We start from the raw sequence: 11,390 nt of genomic DNA on the forward strand, positions 1-11,390 counted from the left end.
GTACTGAGTTTCGAGATCCTCACTATAATAGTTCTCGAAATTATATTTCTTATCAATTTAGGTTAGTTAAGGGATATTTTATTGACAATCTAATATCAATCAACAAAGACAGAAAAAAATTGGTGGTGGGGGGCGCGAATCTTTTTCTTCTTGGTAGGGGCGGGCGTGAAATAATTGAGAAGCACTGCTAGTATATGCAGACATTATATCCATACAATCTTGCAGCCCGATTGAACCACAGCATTGTTGCTTCGTTCCGTAGGAGAAACGTAACCTTCCCACTGCTGTTCCAGCAGCGGCTTCTCCGGGCATAGGCGGAAGTGACGCGTGAGATGACTCGCCAATGTGGCGTTAATTTAGTTATTTTGTTAATTTTTTTATCAACCGAATTAAAATATTATATAAAATAAATATTAAAATAGTACAGCCAGGTGTAAAAAAAAAACCCACTGAGGCAAAGAAATATATATGGAAAATACGCGCTTAAAGCATGACGTCATAAGCAAGCGCGTAGCTTCCGAAGGACCTCGACCACATCCACCGACCCGTCCACACCGGAAAAAAAACAGTCCACCGCTAAATTCTTCTGATTTAGTGTGGAACTGACTGTAATTTTCTCAAAGGATGTCCAGTGCTACTCTAAAGGACTACGACATAATTCATTAAGTCTTTGTGTCCCGATAACCTCATCTTCACGCGTTGATGCTTTTCGGCGTAGTTAGCTTAGCTTGTTAGCTATCTAGCCGCTAACGAAAAGAGGCACACGACTCATCGCCAAGCAGAGATCAAGTGCGGATTTTTGGGAATTATCATTTGAATATGTGTGAAAGAACGACACCCAAGTACACAGAGGAACTTTGTGGAATAAAAGAAGAGAACGAGCAACATCTTCAACTGCTGGACGAAGTTTGCAACCTGCCTCGTGTTGTGCTACACAAAGCAGGTTTGTACACGTTTTACTCTCATTTGCTTTGTAAAGAACGACTTTCTATTGTTAAAAATATGCATCACAACATTGAGTTGTTTGGGGAAATGCGTCCAAAGTTATTGCCGCTTTATTTTTAAATATTGCCTTTTACTTGCAGGTCTGCTGAACATTTGTTTTTGCCAAATGAAATCAGTGCAGAAAATATATGCCAAAGAATAACCAATAGGGGAGGGGGTGAACTCCATGTTTTTTTTTTTAATAAAATTTGAACTGATTATTTAACATTTTACATTTTCTGGTATTTATATCTTGTTCAAGCAATTCCTTCCGGAAGGAATTCTGCCTGACTCTAAAAAATCTGCACACTCGGGCGAAAACATCAATGGCGGTTGATCAATTTTAGTGGATAAAACACAAAATATTAAGTTTTTAAAAAAAATCAAGCACGTAATGGTCTTATTTATTTATGAACTTTGTACTGACTTGGTCGGGTGAGAGTCAATGAACCTCGGGTGGCCCTGCATTGTTTTGTGCACATGTGCGTAGTTTCACCCCATCCAAACATTTAAAATACATTTAATGCATCCATCCAGGGTTGCACGGATCTCATCAGTGAACAAGCGCATGCTGCAAGGAATGCATCTGCATCTTTGGCTTACTATGGGCTTAAAAAGGGAGTACGCAACAACCCCCTTTTCTACCAACAAGGCCAGGAACATTTAGTTCCTGGTCATAAAGTTCCTGTGTCCCAGGTGGTTTGCATCTCCCCCGCAACTCATAGTTCCTGGTAATTTATGCAAATGACAATGTTGTGTTACTTTGTTACTCATTACTGACACCCTATGGCTGTTAAGCATCGTTGCAGTTCCAAAATAATTCAGTGAACTCTTAAAATATTTTGGTGTATCTTAGTCGAATTTGAATACATATTGGATAACTTTAAAATATACAGTCATTATTCAAATATGTCAACATGAAAGTCAGAGTGAAAGTGTTGTTGCTTAATGCTTATGTGTAGGGATTTTGACTCTTCAAACATAATGTTGTTTTAAAATTTATTTAAAAACAGAAATTTTATAAAAAATAAAAAGGGGAATGTTGGAATGTACGAGCAGGCTAAATGTAAATCATGCAATAAATAGCGACTCTGATGCCAGGGCCCCTTTAATTCTTTTAGAGATCCAGATTATAATGGAAGTAAAAATACCCACGATGAAACTTTCTCTAAATGCGAAAAGAAATACTTGAAAACATATTTCACTTGAAGGATTCCTATTTTATCAATGACATTATGTTGCGATGGCCCCCAGTGGCCCCCATTAAAAAGTTAGGGTCCCACAACAGGTGTTCCATCAGACGCACACGATAGCCTGTGTGTGCTTACTTCAGCTCGCTTCCAGAAACGTCTGTGACTATGTCAGGAATAAAATCGGGCATCAGCCGCAACGTGCTTCCTTTTTAAATGCTCGTTTATCACAGTTGTGCTGCTAAAGGGAGGTTTACATCGTAGGACGTAATTTTGTGAAATGCCCCCATGGTCCGGTCCAAGTTGGGGTCGCACATATTGCTCCGTATGCGGCAGGCACAAGTCAAGGTAACACGGTAGGAACAATATAAGACAAAGTCGCCGCCTGAACTTTGACTTGACCAAACCAAATTCGCCTTTTTGTGTCCTGCAGACGTCAGACAAAATGATCTCCGTTCTGTGAAAGAGGAGCCAGACTTGACTCACATCAAAAAGGGGGAGGAGATCACTTCCACGTATCATATTGGGCACTTTGTGGCATGGAACACAGTAAGGATCGAGGCGTACCGTTGTGTGGAGGGCCCGACGGTTTCGCTGGTACGTAGCAAGAGTAATGCATTAAGTCTGGGCCGGTTCGACTCCGCTGTTCAGATACGTACCCTGTGATTAATCGTGTTCTGGTCAAGACCACGCAAAATCAAAAACCTGGCTACCATCTACTGTGGGACCAGGAAGTCAGGCAGCCCCCACGCAGGAGATAAGGGGTGATAGTTATAAACCAGTGCCAGTCCCTCCTCTGTTGACAGAATTGCCCCTTCTAAAACCCAAATGTTATTGCATTAATATTCCGTTTTATCAGTTCAACTAACGCGTGTTTGACCTAGTGTGCATTGAAAGATGCAGCATAAAAAATCTGTTTAAAAATTTGGATAATAACTAAAGCAAAATTAGAATGAGAAAGATAATTGGCTACATAATCATTGGGGTGAAATTAATCTTCATTGCAAGAAGCGGTCATATAAATAGAGAAATCTAAGATCATAAAAGGATGAATGCATGTTCCGTGGAATGTGATTTGTCAACACGGAAAAGCTCTGAGTGATGAAAACGTTAACATATGGTTAAGGAACAGTTCTCTTTGACGGCAAAAGTCTGACTACGGTAAACAATTGATAATTAGACCTCAATGAAGTGATTGTGCAGTTGAAAAAGTTCATATCTTGACTGTGAAAAGCTAAAGTGAGAAACTAGGATTAACTATTTGGCAAACACTAGAACGTATTCAGTCTCGAGGAAGACTGAATGCAGTAAAATTGCAATAAGAAGAACAATAAACCAGCCCAGAGTGTTACAATGTCCTGCAAACAAAAGTTTGGGATTTACCCTGAGGGTGAAATTCCTCTCTGATCTCCTCCTTTGTGCCCCCGGCAGCAACTCATGAAACAGGGAAACTGATAAGAGATACAATTTTGTTGAAACAGAACATGCAAGGTCAAAGGTCATGCAAAACGAAAAAAACCATCTAATGTTCCATACTTCAGTTTGGTGACGGATGGACTACGGTAATTCAATTAATGGAACGACATTTTGAGATGGAAATGACAGGAATATGATGAATTATCATGTTATGAGGGGACTTTTGATATACAGTAAATTGATATAAATTAAATTAGAAATTTTTAGTCTGCGCATATTCCACTTCAAAGAATACTGACTCATTGGTTGAGGAAAACGGGGTTATATTAGTTCAGTGGTTCTCAATTATTTCCTGTCACGCCCCCTCTACCAAGAAGAAAATAAATTTGCGCCCCCCCACTACAGTTTTTTTTTCATTTTGTACTCATGTACATGTTCTTTGTATATTAATGTTGGATTGTCAATAAAATATCGCTTAACAAAGATAAATTGATTAAAAAAAAACATCATTTTGAGAACGACTATTTTGAGGATCTCGAAACTCAGCACTCTGTGGTGCGAATATTGATGGGATGATAAATATTTACGATACGTTTTTGTTTAGTTTTTTTTTACTTTATTAACATGAACAAACCAAACAGTTATTAATACATACATAATATAGAAAAGACAAAAAGAGCCAGGGGGATTTCAAACAAAAATTCTTTATAAATAACATAAAGCAACAGTTTTAATATGTTGACTATACATTTTTTTTTATTTTTATAATCCGTTTGACGTCAAACCGCTTCGTTTTGATGACGTCAGCCATTTCCGTGTTCCAGCCTGAGAGCGTCTGCTCAATTGCTCACGTAGCCATCGTCTTATTTTGTTTGGATACGTAATGGTTGCAATACAACATTTCTGTTCATAGCTGCTGGCTTTCCGCCCAAACGCGGTTTGAGTCAGACTTCTTTTAAAAGTCGAGCGTCCATCGAAGCAATTCATTTTAGCGATTAGCGCGCTTAGCGCCTCCTTGCTCGCTCTGCTCAGGCGCAAGATAGCTTAGCATTTAAAGAGCGGCGAAAGAAATCACTTCCGGGTCAACGAGCGACGGGGTGACGCTTTTTTTTTTGTTAATCAGTACTGCGTGAACTCGGGGCACAAACAGCTTTGACAAGCTCAAACTCGCGTTGTCTGAGATCGCCTTTTTTGGTCCCAAAACCATGCAAAAAAGCATGTTCCCCAGGGTCCCACGCGCCCCCCTCAGCATCGCACCACGCCCCCCCAGGGGGGCGCGCCCCACTATTTGAGAATCACTGTATTAGTTAGTTAAAAAAGACTAGCTAAATTATAGTTTGTGTTCATGGGGATTGAATATGAATCATAAACAGAAGACAAAACCAATTGGCATTTGTAAAATATGATGAGGGATTAAGTTGATGAGCTCTTATGGGAGACGGGGCGAGACGCGAATGGATTGAAGCTTCCGCCAGTTACCCGTCCAATAGTGTCACCACCACACAGCTGTGCCGGGTGGCCGTCCTCGAGGGCGTGCGCCTCCCAGTTACTGACATCATGCGAAACAGTCCGTCAATGAGAAACTGCTAATCAGTATGAGTAGAATCCCCATTTCTGCATCGATGAAAGAAAATATTGGATTGGATGTAGAAAAAGAATTGTTACACTTGCGGGTTCAGGGGGCCAAGAGTGCTAATTCACCGGGAAAGGAAAAAAGAATATGGGGGGAGGGAAAAAATTAAATAAAACCGGGGAGAAGCAGCTAATGCAGTTGCCGACGCATGCAGCTCCCATTGCGTCTGCTCTTTCCGTTTCCGTTGCTCCAGGGCCAGGTTCTGGTGACGCAGTGCCATAGCAGGCTTGTTGTCCGCACCGGCTGGTCAACAAGGTCACGTAACAGAAGTAGGGGTGGTTATAGAGATGGGTTGTGAGTGGGACGTGCTTTTGATGTGGGGTGTGGGGTCACTGGGTGATGAGCGGTCCAAACCGAGCCACTTCCTGAAATGTGTCAGCCTGTGGTCCAGCGCCATGCCTGTCACAAAGAGCTCCTCTAGCACGGGGGCGCCACCGCTACCCCCTCCGACAACGCTTCTATGGCTTCCAAACACACACTTGATGCCTCAACCCGATTGGGACCTCATTCCACGATAGGGGTGCCCGCGGAGCCTCAGCATTCAAGGACCGGCAAGTCTTGGCATTCCGGTGACGATTGATGGACAACAGTTTTTGATGGTGGAACAAGATATTCCACGCTTTGCAAACTTCTTCTGCATATCCCAGTGAGCAACAACACTGTCACGCTTGTGGGACTCTTGAGATTGGCCGAGTCACTGCCATGGACCGAACCCGCACCTGTGAAACAAACACTGGAATTCGAGTGGGACTGAATTTGACTGTGCACACCCGGCGGGGAAGCATATGTTGTCCTCCGTTCCAGTCGACTGGGCACCTCTGAGACCAGGGTCTCCATCCTCCCGCGGGTGGTACGTCCTGTTCCTGCTCTGGTTTGCCCAGTGAAGCCGCCTCCACCCCCTCAAACCACCAATTGGTCCTTTGCATTGAACACTGAGTTCTGATGATTTGGTTTGTCGGGATGCATTCACCCGATTTCGAGGGTCAGAAGTGCATCTTGCATTAGGATTATGTATTTGTGATGTCTACCGGTGCTGCCTCGCATGTGTGCCTTGCCCCAGAGCAGAGGAAACGGTAAGAATTGTCTATGTTCACTGAGCCACAAATCACATTAACTATCGGTGCGCATTATCATACTAAAGATTTCGGCCCATTGGTGAAGACGGTTGGCAGAGTTAATTTCAGATGTCGAATACTCCATGTCACAAGAAGGGTGTGGTGTTTCAGCACCCATTACGAATTCCTCTGTTATGAAACATTTTCCGAATTTCTCGACACTATGGTAGACAGTAAATGGTTCACTCTGAAGCGAAAGCTCCGTTTGCGTCTCTGCCTGAGGGGTCGTGGACCCGGGGTCTGACTGATGTGCTCTGCTCCACAGCTTCTCCAATTTGTTTTTGCTATATCTGTGAAAGTTTTTATATTATTGTGAAAGAAATTAAGTTTGTCATGTCATCATGTTTCAAAACTATGCTTACGGGTTAATAGAAGGTCACAAAAACATGGACCTCTTACACAGGAAAACGTGAGTTCAGTGTAACAGAGTTGTGTCTATGCTGGCAGTTTAGCAGGAAGGCACAAAAACCGATGCACGTCTTGAACCGTGTTTGACAGAAAACCGTTTAGCTTGCATTGAACAGAAGTGTGATAAAGTCAAAGTGTTAATGTTTTTCCATTCTTTATGAGTTTGCATATTCAAAATGCTTTGCTGTGCTTCAATTAAACGCCGCACAGGAGCGGGAAAGCTTTTCTCTTTGGCGGACTGCTCCTTGCAAGTGACAAAGACAATCTTGTGATTCATTTTTGAAGGTTTGTCTCGTTTTTGACAAAAACTCTGACATATCTTGTTCAAGCAATTCCTTATGGAATGAGTCAACCTGACTCTAAAAACTGTGCACACTGCGGCAAAAAGATCAATGGCGGTTGATGAATTTTAGTGGATAAAACACTTTTTTTTTTTTTTGAAAAATCAAGTACGTGTTGGTCTTATTTATGAAATTTTTACTGGCTCGGTCAATGAACCTCCAGTGGCTTCTGCACTGTTCTGTGCACGTGTGCATAGTTTCACCTCATCCAAACATTTAAAATACATTGAATGCATCCATCCAGGGTTGCACGGATCTCATCAGTGAACAAGCGCATGCTGCAAGGAATGCATCTGCATCTTTGGCTTACTATGGTCTCAAAAAGGCTGAAAGTCACAACCCCCTTTTCTACCTACAAGTCCAGGAACATTTAGTTCCTGATAAAGTTCCTGTGGCCCAGGTGGTTTGCATCTCCCCCACAACTCATAGTTCCTGGTAATTTATGCAAATGACAATGATCAACAATGGGAGGTCTTGTGTTACTTTGTTACTCATTACTGACACCCTATGGCTGTTATACATCATTGCGGTTACAAAATAATTCAGTGAACTCATAATATTTTGGTGTATCTTCGTCGAATTTGAATACATATTGGATAACTTTAAAATATACAGTCATTATTCAAATATGTCAACATGAAAGTCAGAGTGAAAGTGTTGTTGCTGAATGCTTATGTGTAAGAACTTTTACTCTTCAAACGTAATCGTGTTTTAAAATTTATTTAGAAACAGAAATTTTATAAAAATAAAAAGAGTAATGTCAGAACGTACTAGCAGGATAAATGTCATTTTGGGTAAAAAAAAAAACAAAAAAAAACAAACATTACTCATGCAATAAATAGCGACTCTGATTCCAGGGCCCCTTTAATTCTTTTAGGGATGCAGGTTATCATGAAAGCAAAAAGTACCCACGATGAAACTATCTATAAATGCAAAATGAAATACTTGAAAACATATTTCGCTTGAAGGATTCCTATTTTATCAATGACATTATGTTGCGATGGCCCCCAGTGGCCCCCATTAATATGTTAGGGTTCCACAACAGGTGTTCCATCACACCCACACAATAGCCTGTGTGTGCTAACTTCAGCTCGCTTCCAGAAACGTCTGTGACTATGTCAGAAATGAAATCGGCATCAGCCGCAACGTGCTTCCTTTTTAAATGCTCGTTTATCACAGCTGTGCTGCCAAAGGGAGGTTTACATCGAAGGACGTAATTTATTGAAATGCCCCCATGGTTTGGTCCAAGTCGGGGTCGCACGCATTGTTCCGTGTGCGTCAGGCACAAGTCAAGGTAGCACGGTAGAAAATAAGACAAAGTCGCCGCCTGAGATTTGACTTGACCAAACCAAATTTGTCTTTTTGTGTCCGACAGACGTCAGTGAAAACAATCTCTGTTCTGTGAAAGAGGAGCCAGACTTGACTCACATCAAAAAGGAGGAGGAGGAGGAGGAGATCAACAAGTCACCACTGAACGTTGTCCATATAAAGACTGAAAATGAAAACAAGGATGAGAGTGAGGACAACAGAGGGGCGGAGCCTCCAAGCAGCAGCTCAAGTCATCACGTGACAACAGAAGTTGATGAAGACCACTGGGGGCCATCACAAGCACATAATGAGGACACATTAGACGCTCATGACGATGGTGATACTTATGATGATGATAATGGGCAAGCTAAAGGTGAAAGGGTATGTCACACTGACTCATTCACTTCAAAGCTGTCTTTAAAACCGCACACGAGAACACACAGTGGAGAAAAAACATTTTCTTGCTCGGTTTGTGGCAAAAGCTTCTCTCGAAAGTTTCATTTAACAATCCACACAAGAACACACAGTGGAGAAACATCTTTTTCCTGCTCAGTTTGTGGCAAAAGCTTTTCTTTTAAGTCAAATTTAAAAACACAGACACGATTACACACTGGAGAAAAACCTTTTTCCTGCTCAGTTTGTGGAAAATGCTTCTCTCAAAAGGCAGGTTTAACAAATCACGCAAGAAAGCACAGTGGAGAAAAACTTTTTTCATGCTCGGTTTGTGGCAAAAGCTTCCTGCATAAGTCGCATTTAACAATCCACAAAAGATCACACACTGGAGAAAACCTTTTTCCTGCTCAGTTTGTGCCAAGAGTTTCTCTCAAAAGTGGCATTTATGACGCCACACAAGAACACACAGTGGAGAAAAAACTTTTTCCTGCTCAGTTTGTACCAAGAGTTTCTCTCGAAAGTCGTATTTACAAAGCCACACAAGAACACACAGTGGAGACAAGCCATTCAGTTGCAGCGTTCGTTCTAAAAAAAATTGTCACTAAACAGGGAGCTGAGAGACACGATTGTGCTGGCGAGAATTGCAGCGATCCTTGAAGATTAAAAAAAGACAAAAAAAAATGAAAGAACCGACTCTTTGTGGTAAGATGTAAATGTGATTTTCAATAAAATATGATGAAATTGAATTTTGCAAAGCTCTTTTATTGAGATCAGTGCCAGAAGAACCACTGTCTGAGTGATGATGATTTGTTTTGGTGTTTACATCAAACATGTAAATAAAATTAATTGCCTTTGCCTGGAACAACATTTGTTAATGTTATGCTTTTCAGTTGTCTTTTTAATCGTACTTAATGGAAAAGGTGTGAGAAGAAACTGTGCTTATGAAATTGCTGCCTTCCACAATCATCAATAAAATCACTTGTTCCACTTGCTCAACTGGCCTTCATTACGCTGTGAAAAAGTGAAAAACAGAACTTGAAGTTGAACTATAAAAAGAACCAGAAAGAGAAACGCAAATCGGCTCAGTTTCTCTCAAAGGTTTTGGAATGTCAGGAGTTGGCAACTTGATGGCGACTGGAGTCAGCGCTGGTTTTCTCGCTGTGTTTGGCTGGCTCGTATATGTATGGTCCATTGAACAAAACTCCAACTCTTCAAATATCCCCTCAGATACATTTAATATTTCACTTTCTGAATACATTTCTGACTGGCTAAATACACTTTCTAGGTCGAGCTCTATCAAGCGTTTGGGGTTTGTTGCTAAGCAGAATCTCACTTTGGAAAAATATACCAAATATTTTTTTTCATGCTATATTGTATTTTTTATACATTGGATTATTTATATATTGAAATAGGAAAATATTAAAAGTTAAAATTGGAAACCACATACAGCCTTACTTCAATTAATAATAATAGAAACATTTTATAAATATTGAACTAATTGAGAAGAGTCCTGATCTTGAAATAAATATTGAATTATAAAAAATACTAAAAAAATAATTCAATAACCCGACCCTGGATGAGCGGCAGAAAATGGCTGGATGGATGGAATAATTTAAATTGCATACATATTCAAATGAACAAATATGTTCAGAAATATTCAAGAGTGAAATAAGGTTTAAATTGATATTGATATAATTTAACATTAAAATAATTGAATAAATATTGTAGTATTATATAAGCAAGCTTAAATATACATTGAAATAAATTTTAAAAAAGTCATGTATTTTTAAATGGCCTAATATAGATATGGGAAGTAATTCTATTTATGAAACTATGAAGGGACTGGAGCTCACAGAAGTGACCAGTCTTGGTTCTGAAGTTCCGATGTAACCAGATACTGCCCTGAGAGAAAATAGGCCTGAGCATTGTTTATGGTGGGGACAATTCTCTCGCCAGGTCAGTGACCTTCCAGGGTATGGAAGTAATTTAAGGTGGTCACGAGTAGACTAGTCGTATCAACGGGGAGACGAATCCCGAAGACTCGCGGGATGGGAATGCATATGCAACAAGGGAAAATTAGATATTCATGTCCTATTTGGGCATTCCTTGTAAGAAGGGAATGTCTGAGAGGGGGCTCGCACGTGTGCGGAGCGCACACGCACACGTTTTTGGGGAGACTTCTTTTGACATCAGCATGTGACGAGAATAAAATCTTTCTTCTTTCTTTTGTTCTTTTTCATCACCAATCCAGCCTTGCTCGGCTGCCTCTCCTGAAGGCAGCAAGGACCCACACTTCAAAGACAAAATATACTACATATTGAAAGAAAAATAATACTCAAATATTGAAATAAGTATAGAATTGAATGAATAAACAACAAAGAAATAAATACCTCCTGGAAAATATTATTTATCAACATTCGTCAAAGCACAACATTTCGATCAGATTGAGTTCTTTCTTGCAAATTCTTAAACAATCGTAATTTTTTTACTTTTAATTTTTAAGTTACTTCAGTGCATTTCACACCTGTGCCTTCAGTGAAGTCCTACTTTGTACTACTTTAGAATTAGAAATTAGAAATCCCTTTATTGTCATTGTACTCAA

The 11,390-nt window shown here is 40.4% G+C and overlaps 1 protein-coding gene across 2 annotated transcripts; it reads left to right on the forward strand.

The window, feature by feature from the left end:
* Positions 1-534: 534 nt before the first annotated feature.
* LOC148342370 (uncharacterized) lies at positions 535-9,733 on the forward strand. Of its 2 annotated transcripts, XM_088288801.1 has the most exons (3): positions 535-943; positions 2,608-2,771; positions 8,463-9,733. In XM_088288801.1, the coding sequence occupies exons 1-3, from the start codon at positions 820-822 to the stop codon at positions 8,490-8,492; spliced, it is 318 nt and encodes a 105-aa protein (XP_088144927.1). In that variant the 5' UTR covers positions 535-819; the 3' UTR covers positions 8,493-9,733. The 2 variants fall into 2 exon arrangements, with proteins under 2 accessions (XP_088144927.1, XP_088144926.1); XM_088288800.1 differs by lacking the exon at positions 2,608-2,771.
* The last annotated feature ends 1,657 nt before the right edge of the window (positions 9,734-11,390 follow it).

Source organism: Idiotropiscis lumnitzeri, chromosome 2 (genome assembly GCF_059441095.1).
Source record: "Idiotropiscis lumnitzeri isolate Australia: NSW breed Sydney's pygmy pipehorse chromosome 2, RoL_Ilum_1.0, whole genome shotgun sequence".
In the NCBI taxonomy this organism is placed as follows: domain Eukaryota; kingdom Metazoa; phylum Chordata; class Actinopteri; order Syngnathiformes; family Syngnathidae; genus Idiotropiscis; species Idiotropiscis lumnitzeri.

Excerpts from the sequence above, each read along its gene's own strand:
- LOC148342370 (XM_088288800.1), top strand. The coding sequence starts at position 820 with ATGTGTGAAAGAACGACACCCAAGTACACAGAGGAACTTTGTGGAATA. Across the intron at positions 944-8,462 it reads TGTTGTGCTACACAAAGCAG|ACGTCAGTGAAAACAATCTC; the intron begins GTTTGTACACGT and ends TGTGTCCGACAG.